The sequence below is a fragment of the Amblyraja radiata genome, chromosome 19 (assembly GCF_010909765.2).
Source record: "Amblyraja radiata isolate CabotCenter1 chromosome 19, sAmbRad1.1.pri, whole genome shotgun sequence".
NCBI classification, from domain to species: Eukaryota; Metazoa; Chordata; class Chondrichthyes; order Rajiformes; family Rajidae; genus Amblyraja; species Amblyraja radiata.
In genome coordinates this window covers 22,893,663-22,913,841 of record NC_045974.1, presented here as the reverse complement: position 1 = coordinate 22,913,841, position 20,179 = coordinate 22,893,663, and the positions used below count along the sequence as shown (strand labels likewise).

Below are 20,179 nucleotides of genomic sequence, written 5' to 3'. Positions count from 1 at the left end.
GGAGTGATTGTTGATCGACGTGAACTTGGTGGGCCGAGGGGCCTGTTTCTACACTGTATCACTAAACTAAACCACATGGAGACAGGCTCTTCGGCCCACTGAGTCCACGCCGACCATCGATCATCTGTTCACACTAGTCTTAGAGAGTCAAAGAGTGATACAGTGTGGAAACAGGCCTTTCGGCCCAACTTGCCCACACCGGCTAACATGTCCCATTTTGACTAGACCCACCTGCCTGTGCTTGGTCCTTATCCCTCCAAACCTGTCTTGTCCATGTACTTGTCTAACTGTTTCTTAAACATTGTGATTGCCCCAGACTCAACTACCTCATCTGGCAGCTTCTTCCCTACACCCACCCACCACCCTTTATGTGAAAAAGCTACCGCTCAGATTCCTATTAAATCTTTTCCCCTTCACAATGAACCCATGTCCTCTGGCCCTAGATTCCCCTACACTGGGCAAGAGACTGTGCATCTACCCAATCTATTCCGCTCATGATTTTGTACACTTGACAATATCTTTCCTATAACATGGTGCCCAGAACGGAACAGAATATTCTAAAATACGTCTCACCAATGTCTTGTACAACTGCAACATGACCTCCCAACTTCTATACTCCATACGCTGACTGATGAAGGTCAATGTGCCAAAAGCCTTTTTGACCACCTTATGTACCTGCGATTCGACCTTCAAGGAACCATGCACCTGCACTCCTAGATCCCTCTGCTCTACAACACTCCCCAGAGGCCTACCATTCACTGTGTAGGGCCTGCCCTTGTTAGACTTCCAAAAATGCAACAACTCACACTTCTCTGTATTAAATACCATCAACCATTCCTCTGCCCACCTGGCCAATCGATCCAGATCCTGCTGCAATCTTGCACAACCATCTTCACAATCTGCAAAACCACCCACTTTTGTATCATCACCAAACTTGCTAATCTTGCCCTGTATGTTCTCATCCAAATCATTGATGTGATTCTATGTTATCCCACTTTCCCATGTTAATTCACAGACTTTGCTGCTCAACACTGCAGTCAGCTAACCAAACGTTGATTAGTTTCACCAAGCTTTAACACTGTTTTGATTTCTTCCTTGTATTACAGGATTAATACTTCCTGATGTCACTAGGTTAGTGATATTGAACTGATCTCTGCCATCAATACATCATGTCATTAAACATTCAGTTCATGCGTACATAAACTTGCCAACATCACCATTTTCACGCTGTGCTAATTAGACCACACGTCCCACATGCCACTCGTGGGCTCTGACACCATTTGTCAGGATGGCAAACAGTCAATATCTAGTGGGATTAGACAGCATAACAAGATGACCGGATTTAACGGAGTGGACAAGCAGGAGGAGAGATGGATGAGAACAAAAGGTGAACCTCAGTAGTATTTATTATTTACCATTCCTTCCCAGGGCAGCTGACACCAGAAAATCACACTCAGAACCTGGGCTAGTGCCTCATGACATGACCACTAAGGCAAACTTTTACATGGTTTCACTGGGGAAAGAGAATTCCAATCTTGAATCTAATCCCTAGACATTAAACTTTAGAGAAACAGCACAGAAACAGTTCCTTCATCCCACCAGTCCATGCCAACCAGCAATCACCTTGAACATCAGCACTATTCAACTCACTAGGGGCATTTTTTTTTACAATTTACAGAAGCCAATTAACCTACAAGCCTGCACGTCTTTGGAATGTGGGAGGAAACCGGAGCACCCGGAGAAAACCCACGCAGTCATGGGCAAAACGTACAAACTCTGTGCAAACAGCAACCTTAGTCATGATTAAACCTGGGTCTCTGGCGCTATAAAGGCAGCAACTCTACTGCCTCGCCACATTAGTGGTATTTACCATTCCTTCCAAGGTCAGCTGACACCAGAATTTCACACACAGAACCCAGTGTCTCATGACAAACTTTTGCACAGTTTCACTGGGAATAGGGGATTCCAATCTCGAATCCTTAGAAACATCGAAAATAGGTGCAGTAGAACATTCGGCCCTTCGAGCCCGCACCGCCATTCAATATGATCATGGCTGATCATCCAAAATCAGTATTCCGTTCCTACTTTCTCCCCATTGCCCTTGATTGCGTTAGCCCCAAGAGCTATATCTAACTTTCTCTGGAATACATCTTCTTAGACAGCTGGCTTTGGGTTCCATCCTGATCTCAGATGCTGTCTGTGAGGAGTTTACAGGTTCTCCCTCTGACATATTTCCTCCCACATGTCAAAGACGTGCAGGTTTGTAGGTAAATCGGTCCTCTGTAAATTGCCCCTAGTGTGTAAGGCGTGGATGAGAAAGTGGGATAATGTAGGTGATTGATGGTCGGCTTGGACTCGGTGGGCCGAATGGCCTGTTTCCATGCTGCGTCTCTAAAATTTAAAATGTAAAGTTCAAAAGGGTTTTTGAAAAAAAAATGGTTTAGATATTCCATTCCATGGAACACGAGATACAACCAACATCAAACCTTCGAGTGTCCTTCATTGATGTTGAAGAATGAGCCAACATATTTTTGGCATTCTGCCCATTCCAAAAATCAGGGCACACCATGACATTGTAATTTAGCCTAAAGATATGTTCTGTCATATTTTATAATCTTAGGGTATCCAAAATTTATTTAAAACTAAAGTAGTAATTTTAGGATAAAGGATGATTTTATGCAGAACTCCAGGATAATGCAATTGTTCATCTACACTCGAGAAGAATATGAAGTCTTGATTTAATATCTGATCCAAAAGTCGCCCCTCTGACAACACTACATCTTCTCACATCTCAACAAAGTTCAGCTGAAATTTTCTTAAGTGGTTATGGATCCTCAGTCCTCTCAGAAACCGTGACTAAATTATGGAGCACGTGAAATTCAGCCCCCAACACAAATTTGACAGGGTCATTACAGAAATACAGAAAATTATAATTGTAAAAATATAACCGTTCAATGCTATATCTATAGGACACAAATTGCTGGAGTAACTCAGCGGGTCAGACAGCATCTCTGGAGAAGATGAACAGGTGACGTTTGGGTAACCCCCACACCCCCTCTCCTCTTCTCTGAATAAATTGATTCATACAGTCATACAGCGTGGAAACAGGTCCTTCGGCCCAACTTGCCCACACCAGTTAACTATCTATACTAGTCCCACCAGCCTGCATTTGGCCCATATCCCCCCTAAACCTTTCCTATCTATGTACCTGTATAAATGTTTCTTAAATGTTGCGATTGTACCTGCCTCAAATAACTCTCCGGCAGCTCGGTCCATACACCCACTAAGTTACTCCAGCACTTTGTGCCTTTTTTTGGTTTAAGAATCTGTCTGTTCTCTTTCCTGGCAAAGACATCACATTAGAATTCAAAAACAGACGAGGTGGTGCTAGACTTGCCACAGGATTTAAGTATATTGTTTCCTTCACTCATTCTCCAGCGACCCACCTCACACCCGCATTGAGCAACAATCGAACTGCTGAGGGAACTCAGCAAGTCAGGCAGAATTTGTGGTGGGAATTTGGACAAAAGACATTTCAGGGCAGGGTCATATTGTCAGCTGAGTTGAGATGTACAGCGTGGAAACTAGACCCACGAGCCACCGAGTCCACACCGACCAACGATCACTCTGTACACTAGCGTTATCCTGCACATTAGGAACAATTTATACTTTGCAAACGCCTATTAACCTAAAAACCTGCATGGCTTTGAAGTGTGTGAAGAAACCAGAGTACCCAGAGAAAACCACAGGAACAACATACAAACTCTGTACAGACAACACCCATAGTCGAGATCGAACCCAGGTCTCTGGTGTGTTAGGCAGCAGCTCTATCGCAGCGCCACTGTGCCACCCTTGGAGTTCCTCCTCCAGTTTTCTCTGATCAAGATTCCAGCATCTGCAGTTTCCTGAGTGTCCACATGTGCTACGGCCTGTCCCACAAATCTCTCCCCACCCCCTGTAACTTCAATCTATGCCCGACTCCTCAATAAACCTGCCTGCCTGCCGCATTATACTCTTCCACATGGTCAGCAGACTCGTCCACCTTGCCTAGTATGACCTTCTTGCCTCAACGCCCACTCCTGTCTCCAACTGTCCTCCAGCGTGCATCGTTAACCAAACACTACGCCCCCCCCACACTCCTACTCTCATCCCCACTTTCTTCCTTCACCCCAACAAGCCTCCTGCATCCCTGCCCAACACACCAGCCCCCAAAAGAACCCCGTTTTCCCCCTCCCCATCTCCCCTCCAGCCCCAACTCCCCTCCACTCCCTCCCCATCTCCCCTCCACTCCCTCCCTACCTCCCCTCCACTCCCTCCCCATCTCCCCTCCACCCCCTCCCACCCCCATTCCTACAGTTTCCCCAATCTCTCTCCCCCACCCATTTTAAACCTCACTGTCTTCCCCCCCGCCTTCCTCCCACTCTCTCCTCGCTCACTATTCTACTCCCACCTTTCTAGTCAACATCAACCCACACCTTCTTCCCTCGCTCCCTTCCCTCCCCCCCTTTTCTTCATTTCCACCCTCTCCCATCGTTCTTCTCTCCCATCCCTTCCCCCCGGTCCCCACCATTCTCCTACCCGGTGTCCGGCCGCCGCCGAGCTCCACTTGCCGCCGCCCCCGGCCCTACTTCCGGTCCGTCCCGCTGCCGTCCGCCCACAGAAGCCGGGCTACCGCCGCGGGCGCGGAGTCCGGGGCACAAAGAGTCCGCAACTCAACTCAACCAACCACACATACCACCAAAGATCATACCACCACCACCCCCACCAAAGATTGCTCCAACGCTCAACAACTAAAGGCTGGAAATTAGAAATCAACAGCAAATCTAAAAAAGAACGTTCAAAGTAAAAAAAATCTTTACAAAGCCAGATTTAAAGCTATAAATCTAGCTTGCCAGTGTGAAATAAAAAATGTTCCAAAAAACTCCAATGTGGGCTGCTTTGTACATTTGTAGAATAAAGAAATACATGGGACACTGCAGGTAAAAGAAAGATGTTTATTTATTTCGTGCCTTTCATAACTAAAGGGTAATGAAGGCACGAAATACGTCTTTTTTTTTTTTTAAGTGTAGCTACTAGTAAGATGCAACCGCCATCAAAACAGCCTCTTCTCCCAAGTGTGGAGCATAACTAACAGCAACCTCAAAGATGCCACTCATGATCCCACAATATCAAAGATGGTATGTGTAGGTAGGAGCTGCAGAAGGTTGTTTACACCGAAGATAGACACAAAATGCTTGAGTAATTCGGCATTAATTGACTCAGCAGCAGATTAATGCATATGGAATCCATGGAGACTTGGCAGAAAGTATTCAAGATTGGCACCATGGTAGGTATAGTCATGGTGGGCCGAAAGGCCGGTTCCTGTACTGTTATATGTTCTATATAATCTCCGAACAGCACCCTCAAAAATCGCTCAGTAATTTATGCGAGACAATTTCCCTTTTATATTAGCAAGTCGAGTATATATGATTTTCTACATGCATTGCAAGTACTTGAATTATTTAAATATTTATTCAACAATAGATATTAGGCTTATCTGTCTAGTTTTCCAGCTTTTTGCCTCCCTCTCTTTTGTGAAAAGTGGCATGTAAATGTCCTTTAATCCTTGCCCTCCAGCTGCTGCCTCCTTGCCCACACCCTCTCCTGTCTGGCCGCACCCATCCCTTCCTGCCCTCAGTCACCATCTCTCCCTCGCCATCCCCTTTCTACCCTAATATATCCCTCCTGCTCCCAGTCTCTCTCTCCCCCCTCCCCACCCTTCTCCCCCCTCCCCACCCTCTCCTCCCTTCTCCCCCTCCTCTCACGATCCCCTTCATTCTACCCAGTCCTTATCCCAAGCTCTCATCCTCTCCCTACTCCCCTCTTCTCCCACCTCCCATCACCTTCCTATTATCCCCTCTTCTCCCACCACCTTGCTACCCTCGCCCTCCTCTCTTCACACTCTTACACCTCCCTCCTCCCTCCTCTTCATCTTCTCCCTCCCCTCTTCCTCGTCTCTCTCCTCCCTTCGCCTCCCACCTCCTTCTTCTCTCTCCTCCCTTCACCTTCCTCCTCTCTTCTCCAAAGGTCCTATAGCTCGCTATAGGATCTTTGCACTTCTCCCTTCACCTCCCTCTCCCCTCCCAGTCCCTCCCCTCTCTCTCCGACTCTCGCGAGTGCGGCCGCGCTGCCGTAACGCGGTCTCTCCGGCCGTAGTGAGCAGCTTGAGCCGTCGCCTAGCAGCGCGGAGCCGGGGCCGGGGACGGGCAGGTACCGGGGCCGGGCCCTCACTTCCACAAACACCATCAGCCTCACCTACACCACCCTCAACCCCAACCCCAACCCCAGCCTTAACCTCCGCTCTCACCCCCACCCCGCTTCACTTGGTCCGGGGCCGATGTCCTCTCCTCTCCCCTCCCTCGCCCATCCAGAACACATCAACAAATAAATGCCCACAAAAATGCTGGAGAAACTCAGCGGGTGCAGCAGCATCTATGGAGCGAAGGAAATAGGCAACGTTTCGGGACGAAACGTTGCCTATTTCCTTCGCTCCATAGATGCTGCTGCATAGGACGAAACGTTGCCTATTTCCTTCGGTCCATAGATGCTGCTGCACCCGCTGAGTTTCTCCAGCATTTTTGTGTACCTTCGATTTTCCAGCATCTGCAGTTCCATCTTAAACGCCAGGGAAGGGAGGGTGGGAGTGAATGTGGGAAGTAGGAAGGGAGGGATGGTTGGACGAGACGGAAGGAACAAAGGTGGGATGGATGGAAACGTAATGTGCTGGAGGATCTGCCAACATCTGTGGAGGGATGGACAGAGGACGCTGTGGTCGGGACCAACCCTTCTATAAAGGTTCGACCCCGAAACATTGTCTGTCCATTCCCTCCACAGATGTTGCCTGAACTGCTCAGTTCCTTCACTCCATAGATGCTGCTGCACCCGCTGAGTTTCTCCAGCTTTTTTGTGTACCTCCGCCTCTAGTTTGTTATGTGACATACTGTTCTGTCCAGCGTACGCTTTCAGTTTATGAATGAATGAATGAATGAATGAATACGTTTATTGTTATTGCACAATACTGTGCAACGAAATTCCATTACATCTCCTCCGGTTAAAAACAATACAAACACGACAAACATTGACACATATGTACACTTATTAGTAAAAATAAATAGGTGTTTTAAAAGAATTTAAAAGAATTTAAAAGAATTTGGCGGCATTTCTTAGAATTACATTTTGCTTCCCCAGCATTCTCTGTTGGAATTTAGCTCTTTTATCGCACATGGGTAGAAACTATTCTTTAGTCTACCGGTGCGAGCCTTCAGAGTCCTGAATCGCCTCCCAGAGGGTAGCAGAGTAAAAAGGTGGTTGGCAGGGTGGGATGTGTCCTGCTTGATATTTGTGGCCCGGCGCAAGCATCGGGCCCTATATATGTCATCCAAGGAGGGCAGTTGGGCGTTTGTAATGTTCTGCGCAGTTTTTATAATTCCCTGCAACGCCCTCCTCTCAGCCACAGTACAGCTAGCAAACCACACCAGGATTCCATAGGAGAGGATACTCTCCACGGCGCATCGGTAGAAGGACAACAGCAGCGGCTGTGAGACGTTTGCTCTCCGCAGAGACCTCAGGAAATACAGCCGCTGATGTGACTTCTTCACGAGAGTGACGGTGTTCATTTGCCACTTAAGGTCCTGGGAGATGTTTATTCCCAGGAACTTAAAGCCAGTGACTCTCTCCACCATGTCTCCTTTGATGTATAGAGGAGCCGGTTCCTCTCTCCTCTTTCTCCTGAAGTCAACGACCAGCTCCTTCGTCTTCGATGGATTGAGTACCAGGTTGTTTTTGGTACACCAGACAGTCAGTTTTTGGACTTCATCCCTGTAGGCAGACTCGTCGTTGTTGCCTATCAGTCCCACCACAGTCGTGTCGTCCGCAAACTTAATGATCCTATTTGTACTGTGTGTTGGTATACAATCATAAGTGTATATTGTGTACAAAATGGGACTCAGCACACAACCCTGTGGCGCTCCTGTGCTGAGCGTCAGGACCGGGGAGTAACTGGACCCCATCCTGACAGTCTGTGGGCGATCTGTTAGAAAGTCCCTAATCCATCCGCATGTTATTGCATTAATACCCAGATCAGACAGTTTGTCCACCATTCTGCTGGGGATGATCGTATTAAATGCAGAACTAAAGTCTACAAATAACATCCTCACATATGAGCCAGGGCCAGATGGTTTTGATCTGTTGGTGACATTTCCTATTTCTTCCCCCACTCTAGGTTAAAGCCAACGTTTCCACCAACATGGCTCCCATCCTGGATTGGGAGAAACTTATGAAAGTTGATCCAGATTCTTTACCAAGCCGAGAAAAACTCGCGGATAAGTTATTGGACTCAATATCTAAGGTCTTCTTTTTCATTTCTGTTGGTTGATTTTGCTTTTCTTCATTTAGCGATATGAAGCAATAACAGAATTTCTGATCCTAGGTTGAAGGAAATGAACTGACAGCAGAAGAGCCCCAGAAGCTGCTTCAGCTTTTCTGCATCACCCAGTCCTTAATGAAGGTAGGTGTGTAAAGGCATCACACACAGTGGCGCAACGGCAGAGGTGCTGCCACACAGTTCCAGAGTCCCAGGATCCATCCTGACTATGGGTGCTGTTCGTACGGAGTTTGTACATTCTCCATGTGATCGCATGGGTTTTCACCGGGTGCTCAGGTTTTCCTTCGCATTTTAAAGACCTGCAGGATTTGTAGGTTAATTAGCCTCTAAATTGTCCCTAGTGTAGGATAGAATGAGTGGACGTGTGATCGCAAGTCAGTGTGGACTCGGTGGGCCGAAGGCCTGTTTCCACGCTGTATCTCTAAGTTAAGGGAGGTTCTCAAAGTGGGGACAGGGTTGACAGTTGTTGACAAAAGTAGTAAAGGAAACATTCTGTGTTTTGTTATTAATAAGCCATAAATCATATGGAAGAACTTACTTAAGTAGAGACACAAGGAACTGCAAATACAGTCTGCTGAGATCTGCTGGATCTCCCAGTTGTTAACCATTTTAACTCTTCTTCCCATTCCCATACTGACCTTTCTGTCCTGGGCCTCCTCCATTGACAGAGTGAGGTCACATGAAAACTCGAGAAACAGCATCTCATATCCCACTTGGGTAGCTTACAAACCAATGGTATGAACAATTAGTTATACAATTTTAGGTAACTGCAAAATCTTCCCACTCTCCCTTCTTCCCAATTTTCTCCCATGTGCCCCACCTGACCTGCACCTATTTCTCCCCTCCCCTTCCACCTACATTCTTTCTCTAGCTTCACAATTGGCAACTCTTCAATCCTTTTGTCTCGCACCTTCTGTCTTTTCATCACTAGTGTTTGCCCAACCATCTGATTATCACCCCCCCCCTCCCTCATCCTTCTCTTTTCCAGCTTTCCTCTTTCTCTCTTCCCCCTTCCCACCTCCAATTAGTGTGAAAAATTCTCACACCCCGAAACATCACGGTCCTCCAGAGATGCTGCCTGACCTGCTGAGTTCTTCCAGCATTTTTTGTCATGGATTGCATGGGATCCAAGGAGAGACAGCTGAATGGATAGAAAATTGGCTTAATGGAAGGAAGCAGAGGGTGATTGTGGAAGATTGCTTCTTGGACTGGAGGCCTGCGACTAGTGGTGTGCCTCGGTTTGGTGCTGGGCCCATTACTATTTGTCACCTATTTGGATGAGAATGTACATGGCCAGATTGGCAAGTTTGCTGATGATACAAAAGTGGGTGGTATTACAGATAGTGAAGATGGTTGTCAAAAATTGCAGCAGGATGTTGATCGGTTGGCCAGGTGCGCTGAGGAATTGTTGATGGAATTTAATACAGAGAGATGTGAGGTGTTACATTTTGGAAAGATGCATTTCGGAAACATGGACAGGACCTACACGGTGAATGGTAGGACTCTGGGAAGTGTTGTGGAGCAGAGGGATTTTGGAGTGCAGGTGTGTAGTTCCTTGAAAGTGCTGCCACTGGTAGAAGGTGTGGTTAAAAAAGCTTTTGGCACATTGGCCTTTTTCAGTCAGAGTACTGAGTATATTTTCATGTCTGAATATAGAAGTTGGGAGGTCATGTTGCAGTAATGTAAGACATTGGTGAGGCCGCATTTGGAGTATTGTGTATTTTTCTGTATGCTTAAGCAAAGCAAGAATTTCATTGTCCTATACAGGGACACATGACAATAAACTCACTTGAACTTGAACTTGAATTCTGGGCAAGATGTTAAGTTGGAAAAGGCGCAGAGAAGATTTACAAGGATGTTGCCAGAACTCCAGGGTCTGAGCTATAGGGAGAGGTTGAGCAGGCTGGGACTCTATTCTCTGGAACACAGGAGGATGAGGGGTGATCTTAATGAGGTGTGTAAATCATGCGAGGAATAGATTGGGTAGATGCACAGAGTCACTTGCCCAGAGTAGGAGAATCAAGAACTAGAAGGCTAGGTTTAAGGTGAAGGGGGAAAGATTTTATAGGAATCTGAGGGGTAACTTTTTCACAAGAAGGCTGTGGGTGTATGGAACGATCTGCCAGTTAGTTGAGGCAGGGACTAACAACTTTTAAGAACCAATTAGACAGATACGTGGATAGGGCAGGTTTAGAGGGATATTGACCAATCGCAGACAAGTGGGACTAGTGTAGATGGAACACATTGGCCGACATGGGCAGGTTGGGACGAAGGGCCTGTTTCCACACTGTATATATGACTAAATATAAGGAGACTGCTTACATTGCAAGGAGCTTGTTTCAATCTTTGCGATGGAGGCAAAGGAACTGCAGATGCATGAATCTTGACACAAAGTGTTGGAGGAACTCAGCGGGTCAGGCAGCATTTGTGGAGGGAATGGAGAGGCGACTTTTGATTTGGGACCTTTCTTCAGACTTAAAAAGATTTGAAGAAGGGTGCCGACCTGAAATATTGCATATCCATTCCCTCCACAGATGTTACCTGACCGGCAGAGTGACTCCAACATCTTGTGTTTGGTTCAGTCTTATATAGCTGGTTAATAAAAAAAATAAAACAGATAGTTTTGGCATTATCTTCAGAATATTGTTGTTTTAGCAAAAATAATTAAGGCATGGATTTGAATATAGTGGTGCACATGTTCTGTTGCACAGATATAAAATATGTGAACATGCATGATTAAAGCAATCGGGCCATTAATGTAACTATGGCTCCCCTTAGAAACTTATTCCAGCTCCTCCACATAGGATGACATAAGCATAGAGGTAGAAGGCATGCAGAGTGATGACATGCATACATGATAAAGGTTGCACCATTTTGATTTCACTATCAACATATTTGTCCTTAAATATTATCATAATATACAGATGAAAGCCCAGGAGGTTGAGTTGGCTTTGGAAGAAGTTGAAAAAGCTGGAGAAGAGCAAGCTAAAACAGGTCAGTGGCTGGTTTGCTATTTGTCTGGTTGGTGCGCTCAATCCTAAGATCCGCATTCACCCAGTAAATGATGGGGCGCTGGGTTGAGTTGTAGGACAGATAGACGTAGAGATGCAGGTACATGGTTCCATGAAAGTGGTGACACAGGCAGACAGGGCGGTGAAGAAGTTGGTATTTTGAGTACAAATATTGAAACGATAAATAACAGCTGTACATGAGGTTGGTAAGGCTGTATTTGGAGTACTATTAACAATTCTGGACTCTACTCTTGGAAGGATGTCATTATTAAACTAGAAAGGGGTAAGGACATTACCATTTCTGGAAGGTTTGAGTTATAAGGAGAGGCTGGATTAAGTGCCATTTTTCCCCAGAGATGCAGAATCCAACACTAGAAGCCAAAGTTTTAAGGTGAGAGGGGAAATATTTAAAAGAGACCCAAGTGGCAACCTTTCCGCACAGAGCGTGGTGCACATATAGAATGAGCTGCAGAAGAAGTTTGTCGAGGTGGGTGCAATTAAAGAATTTAAAAGAGACTTGGACAGATACATGGATAGGAAATGTTTGGATGAATATGGGGCAGCCCCAGGTACGTGGGACTAGCTCGGTTAGGTAACTTGGTCAGCATGGACAAGTTGGGCCAAAGGGTTTGTTTTGTTTTGACACTATTCTGTACTATCACAGCGTCTAAAAAACATTTAGCCAGGTACATGGATAGGATTGGTTTAGAGGGATATGAGCCTAACGTAGGCAGGTGGGACCAGTGTAGATGGGGCATGTTGGTTGGTGTGGGCAAGTTGGACCGAAGGGCCTGTATCCACGCTGTATAACTCCAATTAACAGTTGAAGCAAGTATTTGTTATCTGTTTCTTTTCTACAGAAAACCAGCTGAAAGCAAAAGTTTTAAAACTCGAAAATGAACTGGAGGTGAGTGCAACATTCTAATTTTTTAAATTACTTTTACACAGTGATAACTGAGGGTTCTGTGCCTGTGATTAGACTCTGCACAAACTACTCTTCACCCCTCTTCACCCCACTTAGTCGGGAACCACCTAACTGAGCCTAATGTATTTTATCGGCCGATGGTAAAAGGACAGTAAAGTAACAAAAATGGCATCTGAAGGAGATGTTTTTGGCAATATTAAAATCAGTCATACTAGATACTGTCCAAAAGAAAAAGAGTGGTTATGATACTAAATTTTCGAAGTAAATGTTGTGTCCCAGAGGTTATAAAGGAAGATAAAGTTCTGCTCCTTAAACGTAAGCTGAGCTTCAAGGTATCGAGTACGTAGCCAAGGAACAAGGGGTTAGAAATAGAGTAAAAATAGCAGCTGAATTAGCTTCCTTAATACAGGGGAGACAAACATCATGAGCACCATATACAATATACTAAACTAAAAGCAGCAAATGGCTTATTTTACATGGTTCTGATGCTTGATTATGAAATGGCAGGTGTTGCATCCTCTTGTGTTTGCAAGAGAAGATGCCACACTTAGTGAAGGGTCTTTCTCAACTACTTTAAATATATACAAAAGGCATGCACAATTTAATGTCAGAAGGAAAATTAAAGTCAACTATTAAATCTTTCTTTCCTAACTTGGAGCTTGAAATTGACACCAACCTTTCTTTTCCAAAATTTGGTCTTTAGTCTGTGATTTATCCAGTGTATGACAGACTATACAGTAAACCCTCATTATTATGGACTACTTTATAATGAATTTTGGTTATAGCGGACTGTCTCTTTAAGAGCACAGGCTACTAGTTACACTGTGGAGGTCATTGAAATTGACAAGTAATCTCTTCAATCGACACTTAATTCTTCTGAACAATGTAACAAACAGCCTTTAGTATTTATAGCTTGCAGTAACAAAAACACATTTCAGCTGTTAAAAATAACACTCAGCACGTTAGGCAGGTTTGTGTCTTTGGAAGGAGAAACGGAGTTGATGTTTAAGGTCGATGTCCTTTCTCCCTGAACTCCGAGTAGGCAGGGTTGTGGGAATCTCAGTTAGAAAGGGAAAGGGCTTCCTCACCCTGCCACACGGCCACCATGAGCCCCCGACCTCCCATTTTGCTCTCGATCTCTGAATGCAGGAATCATCAGCAAGGGCATTGGTTATTGCTGCACTGGACAAGGTGGTGCCGGGAGCCTTACTTGGGCCACGTTAGTTATCATGAATGGGAGATTATCTCTCCGTCCCTTCCCTTCTGTCGGAAGAAGGGTCCCGACTTGAAAAGTGGCCCTATTCATTCCCTCCGCAGGTGCTGCCTGATCCGCTGAGATACTCCAGCACTTTGAGGAGTAACTCAAAATATGTGTGAATTCAGAGGGTGAGTGGTGCTCCATTTTCTTTTACTCCAGATGGCTCGAGTGAGTGTTGGGGGACATGATACTAGGTTCTTGCGAGAAGAACTTCGCCAACTGGAAAACCAGCTCCAGTTCAAGGACCGAGAAGTTTCTGAAATGGAAAAGGAGCTGAACAAGGAAAAGAAACTCGTTGAGCAAGTAAGGAATTGAAACAACTCTGGAATCAAACAGCTTGTACATGCTGAAGAGAGCTCCCGGCCGAAAACATCGGCTGTCCATTTCCCTCCATAGATATTGCCTATCCAGCTGATTTCCTCCAGCACTTCATGTTTTGCTTGCACATTCGTTTTGAAATTGGCTTACATTTTATTGGGAGTAGCACTTAAACGTAAAACGCCATTATAAACAACAACAAAACCTGAAATTCCAAAACAAACAAATAATAAAAGTGAAATGAAAAAACAATGCCCCCTAGTCTATGTCGCTTGGAGCTTGGTTGGAGGTTGTGCTGCCTTAGATACATAGAAAATAGGTGCAGGAGTAGGCCAATTGGGCCTTCGATCCATTCAATGTGATCATGGCTGATCATCCACAATCAATACCCCACCTTGGCCTGCGTGATCTCCCAGTTGCCAAACACTTAAACTCCCCTTCCCGTTCCCAGACTGACCTTTGTGTCCTGGGCCTCCTTCATTGTCAGGGTGAGGCCAAACGCAAATTGGAGGAACAGCACCTCATATTGCCTTCCCTTGCCTCCCCTCTCTCCGTCCCTCCCCCACCCTAGTCGTCGTACTAGTTCACTGTCCTGTTGAGTTTCACTGTTTATATAACTCGTTATCACCTACCTCACAGCCAACAATGGACCATTGTGGGCTCTAGCTTTCCTTGATCATCATTGTTTTTTGCATGTCTTTCATTTACCTGTCCTATGTACCTTTAACTCTCTCAGTTCCTGTTCCCCTGACTCTCAGACTGAAGATCGGTCTCAACCTGAAACATCACCTATTCCTTTTCTCCAGAGATGTTGCCTGACTCGCTGATTGAAAGATGCAATACAGAAACGGGTCCTTTGGCCCACTGAGTCCATGCCGACCATTGATCACCCGTTCACACTAGTTACATAGAGACATAGACAATAGGTGCAGGAGCAGGCCAATCGGCCCTTCAAACCAGCACAGCCATTAAATGTGATCATGGCTGATCATCCACAATCAGTACCCCGTTCCCACCTTCTCCCCATACCCCTTGAGTCCGCTAGCCCTAAGAGCTCTATCTAACTTTCTTTTGAATGCATCCAGTGAATTGACCTCCACTGCCCTCTGAGGCAGGGAATTCTACAAATTCACAACTCTCTGTGTGAAAAAGATTTTCCTCATCTCAGTCCTAAATGGCCTACCCCTTATTCTTAAACTGTGGCCCTGATTCTGGACTTCCCCCAACATCGGGAACATGTTTCCTGCATTTAGTGTGTCCAATCCCTTAATAATTTTATATGTGTCTATAAGATACCCTCTCATCCTTTTAAATTCCAGTGAATACAAGCCCAGTCGCTCCATTCTTTCATCATAAGACAGTCCTACCATCCTGGGAATTAACCCCGTGAACCTATGCTGCACTCCCTCAATAGCAAGAATGTCCTTCCTCAAATTAGGAGACCAAAACTGCACACAATATTCCAGGTGTGGTCTCACCAGGGCCCTGTACAACTGCAGAAGGACCTCTTTGCTCCTATACTCGACTCCTCTTGTTATGGAGGCCATAATTATTAGCTTTCTTCACTGCCTGTTGTACCGTTCTATGTTGTCCTCCTATTGCATCCACTCCACTACACACTAGGGGAAATTTATAGCAACCAAATAATCTACAAACCCACATGTCTTTGGAATGTGGGAGGAAACCGGAGCACCCCGGAGCTGCTGCTGCTGCCTCACAGTGCCTGAGATCCGACTAGGGGTTTACAGAGACATACGCGTTTGTTGTTTCATTGACTTCTGAAAATTGTCCCAAGTGTGTAGGCTCAAACTAGTGCACGGGGTGATCTGGTCAACGCGGACTCGGTGGGCCGAAGAGCCTGTTTCCACGGTGTATCTCAAAAAAATAAGAGTAAACAGTATGCGCGCAGTCATGATAAATGCAACAATAAATACAATCGATTCAAAGCAGCAGAATGACACAAGATTGTAACACGTAATAAATGTTCTGAAAGTTCTCCGCAGGTCAGGAGGCATCTGTAGAAGGAAGAACTGTTAATCTCCACAGATGCTGCCTGACTTCAAGTAATCCAGCATTTTTAAAAATTACTTCAAAGGTCGGTTTATTGTCACGTATACCAATTGAAGTACAGTGAAACTCGAATCATAATTGAATGCATAAAGGCACATTTGCGGTTAAGCGAAGGATGGCTGTAAAGCTGTATTCAGTCACCCTTCTTGTGCAAATTATCATTGCACTGTTATTTATCCAGCTGAACGATGCTTTCTTGTAATTGCACAGAGCAACACTTATTGATACGATGGTCTCATAATACTGGTTAATGTACTTTTTTTAAAATGTTTAAGTAGTATAATTATTATTTATATCACTAGTTACTTTTTATTCCACTTCTCAGGTGGGAATTCGAATCAAGGAGACAGAAAATGAAAACAACAAGCTGAGAAGAGAGGTCAGTGATGACAACTGAGAATATCTGATTAGTGATTAGCATTCAAAATTGCATAAAGGTTAAAAAAAGGTTTTTTACTGGCAACAAAGCATTTTCTTTCATTTCATTGCATCTCCAGTTCTGTTTATCTAATTTTGCTGCCTGTCAAAGTAGCATTCTTCTCACTGAAACATTTGCTCTCGCTAACTTGCAGTATCTTAGCCTTTTCTTTCTCCCATTCACATCATTCATTTTTCTTTGTCAAAGAAAAAGGGACTTAAAAGAAAGGTAAGCGCCTGACCCAGTTGATGAGTTAAGTAATTAATGTCTCCATGCCCTTGAATCATGTAGTTAGTCTTCAGGATTTTTTCTTTGCAGACTTTAATTGTCGGGTTCATTCTGAAGTTTCTGTATCGCTAACTCCTTTTGCAGAATGACCAACTGCGCCAAGATATTGTTGATTATCAGAAGCAAATTGATTCTCAGCGTGAGACTCTGCTCAACAGGAGGGGTGATGAATCAGACTACAGAATCCAGATCTCCAAGAAGAACATGGAGCTTGCTCACTATCTGGATGAAATCCAGGTACTTGATGTATTTTTAACCATTCTTTGGTATTTTACTACTAAGGATAAATGTTCCTTTTTTTTGGGATAACAGCACATCCAAAAAAAAAAGCACATCCAGGGATTATGGGGAGAAGGCAGGAGAACGGTGTTGATGGGGATGATCGAATGGCGGAGTAGACTTGATGGGCTGAATGGCCTAATTCGGCACCTATAACATAAACTTATCCTTCAAGACGAGATATTTTAGGGCGGCCCAGTGACGCAGCAGTAGTGTTTCTGCCTAACACGCCAGAGAACCGGGTTCGATCCCGCCTATGGGTGCTGTCTGTATGGAGTTTGTGCGTTCTCCCTGTGACAACGTGGGTGTTCTCCGGGTGCTCTGGTTTCCTTCCACACTCCAAAGACGTACCGGTTTGCAGGCTAATTGGCTTTTGTAAATTGTCCCGAGTGTAGGATAGTACTAATGTACACGGTGAGCGATGGTCAGCGTGGACCCGGTGGGCCAAAGGGCCTGTTTCCACGCTGTATCTCTAAAGTCGGAAGACTAAATTGTCACCTCAGGCCTCACAGGGCACGATTCTAACCGATCCCTGTACATTGCTGCCTTCCAAAACAGCTTGCCAAATCACAGGATTGTAAAACGAATCAGTGATATTGAAAAGGCCTCATCATCCCATGTGAGCGAGCAGGGACGTCGGTGAGAGTGGTGGACCCTCGGGGAGCCTTTGCCCGAGTGAGTGCCGGCTGTCAGCCGGTTGAGAACAGGCTGCGTGAGACCCAACAGTGGGTCAAGGACGTGCCGCCGAGAGAACAACTAGGGAGCCGGTGTGTGGGGGGGAGGGGAGGGGAGGGGGCATTGAGAACAAAGAGGGACCCGACTTGGGGAGGGGCCACTGAGAGAACATATTTCTTAAGTAATAATACACATCTGGCCCTTCCTTTTCGCCAGTATAAATTTAAATATTGAAAAGTTACAGGTATTTTTCTTATTTTCCGTGGGTCTAGAGTGGAAACAGGCTCTTTGCCCACGCCGACCAACATGTCCCAACAATAATATCGACAAGTTGTTCAATAAATGACGCCTTCCTATTACACACAGTATTCTCCATTAAGTGGGTTAAGAAGTGCATTCTGCTGATTAACTGTATTAATCAATGGGGTATTTTCCTATCTGCACTCTCCAGAATTTGTCGGAAGCCAATGAAAAGCTGGAGGTACAGAACAAACAGATGCAGAAGAATTTGAAAGAGTCCGCGCAAGAGATGGAGCAGATGACTGATGAGTATAACAGAATGAAGCTGATTGTCCAGCAAACTGACAAGACCGTGGATCAGTTTAAACGGGAAAAGGATCAGCTGTTATTTCAGGCAAGGCCCTGTGTGACTCCCAGTGACCGGATCTAACTGTATCTCCCTGTCACCAACCATTCTATCTCCCCCTTCCCGTTTCCACAATGACCTTTCTGTCCTGGGCCTCCTCCATTGCCAGAGTGAGGCCCCACGCAAACTAGAGGAACAGCACCACTTGGGTAGCTTACAGCCCAATGGTATGAACATTGAATTCTCCAATTTTAGGTCATTACATAACCCTCCCCTGTGATGCCAGAGGACTTTCCCCGTGATTTTGGAATTACAAGTGGGGCTATCATCTGTGTTTGATGTTCACTCTCTGATCTCTGCAATCTTCACCCTGCTTGGGAATTCAATGGCAGCATATCCTCTACATGATACAGACCAGTTCTTTGTTTATTTGAGGAATAAATTTGTTCTGATTTGCATGTGCTAAATGTGCGATATGCACATTGAATTATGCTTCTGAAATTTGGTTCCATTAACCTCATAGTACTGTCAGTTTATCATGACTAGACTAATTTCTTCCCCCACACTCTGCTTGTGATACTCCTGTGGGACATAAACACGAACATTAAGACAAATTCCAAATTTGCAGAAGGGGTATAGGAAAAAAAAAAATGAATTAGGTAAAAGTGAATTAAAACTAATACTTAGAAATTCAGCAGAATGTGAGATTCCAGATTTTGTAAAGCATGATTATGTAAAACTTGAAACAGGAATCATAAACAGTCACCAATCACACAAGCAAATGTATGTTTATTTGAGTAGGACGTGTTTTTTTTTTTATTGAAAGGGAAAAAAGTCCAAGAACAAAGAACAGTAAAGCATAGGAACAGGACCTTCAGCTGAAAATAGTGCCAAAATAAACTAATTGCATCTGTCTGCATATGATCCATATCCCACCATATCCACGTGCTTATCTAAAAGCCTCTGAGTCCTGTTCTAGGAAGACTGCTTTGGTTTCTTGGATTTTCCTTCCATGGAGTAATGTTAAGTGAGAAACCTTGTTCACCTTGAGCACAGCTTTGTGAAATTCAACTGTGCTAGCAATATCATGCCATCTGTCTTATCAGGTGCAAGATCTTTCAGACCAGCTCAAAGCCGTAACAGAAGAGGAGGATCCTGTAATGATGGCAGTAAACACAAAGATTGAGGAGTGGAAGGTGAATTTCATACCATACTCAGAAATGTTGTATTTGTTGCTACCAATTTCAAGATTAAGCTAAAAATAAATAATGCTAATTTCTAAGATTTGTTTTAATCGCTCTTACAGAAAGTTTTGACTGCGAAGGATAACGAAATCAGAGAATATCAGGCCAAGATGCAAGAATTACGATCTAAACTGGTATTTGCTGAGTTAGACAGTGACAAAAGCAGCATCGTTAAACTCCAGCAGGTAAACTAGACGATCAGACTCGAATTCCGTCCTGTTGACATTTTAGAAGTTCATATTCTTTATTCGTGTCATGTTTTACCTTCGTTATCAGATGTATTATGTATTTGTACAGAAGTAAACTATTCATTATTCCCACAACCTCTTTGTAAACACATTTATCTTCATCCTTTCCCCATTGCTTTCATTTTTTCATGATCATCATTAGATCATAGAAGAACTTTTAATAGTAAGTATTCTCCTTTCACTTTGTGGACTGGTCATTTAAAAAATAACTACTTTTTTTCTTGAAGCCTTTCTTTCCTAGAGAATCTCAGAAAAAAGTCTGTCTTGGGTAGAAAAATGGTTTAGAAAAAAAAACTGCTTCCATGCAACCTTCGTGCAGCAATCTAACACCATTGTTCACAGGAACGTAGTTTTCTACTTTAACTGCGGGTGACAACTGAAAATTGACAAGCAGTTATTGCAATGATACTCTGTTAAACATCGTAACATGCAGCATT

At 44.6% G+C, this 20,179-nt stretch overlaps 2 protein-coding genes across 4 annotated transcripts in view; one reads left to right on the top strand and one right to left on the bottom strand.

The window, feature by feature from the left end:
* The window catches only part of tmtc3 (transmembrane O-mannosyltransferase targeting cadherins 3), a 56,283-nt gene extending 51,613 nt beyond the window's left edge, over window positions 1-4,670 (bottom strand). For 2 of the 3 annotated variants that reach the window (XM_033038019.1, XM_033038021.1), the window contains exon 1: window positions 4,579-4,670. The gene's annotated coding sequence lies outside the window, so the exon portion shown is untranslated. The remainder of the gene's footprint in view (window positions 1-4,578) is intronic. The other variant, XM_033038020.1, reaches the window with a different exon arrangement.
* Window positions 4,671-6,103: 1,433 nt separating this feature from the next.
* The window catches only part of cep290 (centrosomal protein 290), a 91,338-nt gene continuing 77,262 nt past the window's right edge, over window positions 6,104-20,179 (top strand). The window contains exons 1-11 of the mRNA XM_033038007.1: window positions 6,104-6,249; window positions 8,261-8,386; window positions 8,468-8,545; window positions 11,347-11,416; window positions 12,294-12,340; window positions 13,776-13,919; window positions 16,330-16,383; window positions 16,795-16,947; window positions 18,116-18,298; window positions 19,357-19,446; window positions 19,557-19,679. Coding sequence (XP_032893898.1) covers window positions 8,285-8,386; window positions 8,468-8,545; window positions 11,347-11,416; window positions 12,294-12,340; window positions 13,776-13,919; window positions 16,330-16,383; window positions 16,795-16,947; window positions 18,116-18,298; window positions 19,357-19,446; window positions 19,557-19,679 — 1,044 coding nt within the window. The 5' untranslated portion in view covers window positions 6,104-6,249; window positions 8,261-8,284. The remainder of the gene's footprint in view (window positions 6,250-8,260; window positions 8,387-8,467; window positions 8,546-11,346; window positions 11,417-12,293; window positions 12,341-13,775; window positions 13,920-16,329; window positions 16,384-16,794; window positions 16,948-18,115; window positions 18,299-19,356; window positions 19,447-19,556; window positions 19,680-20,179) is intronic.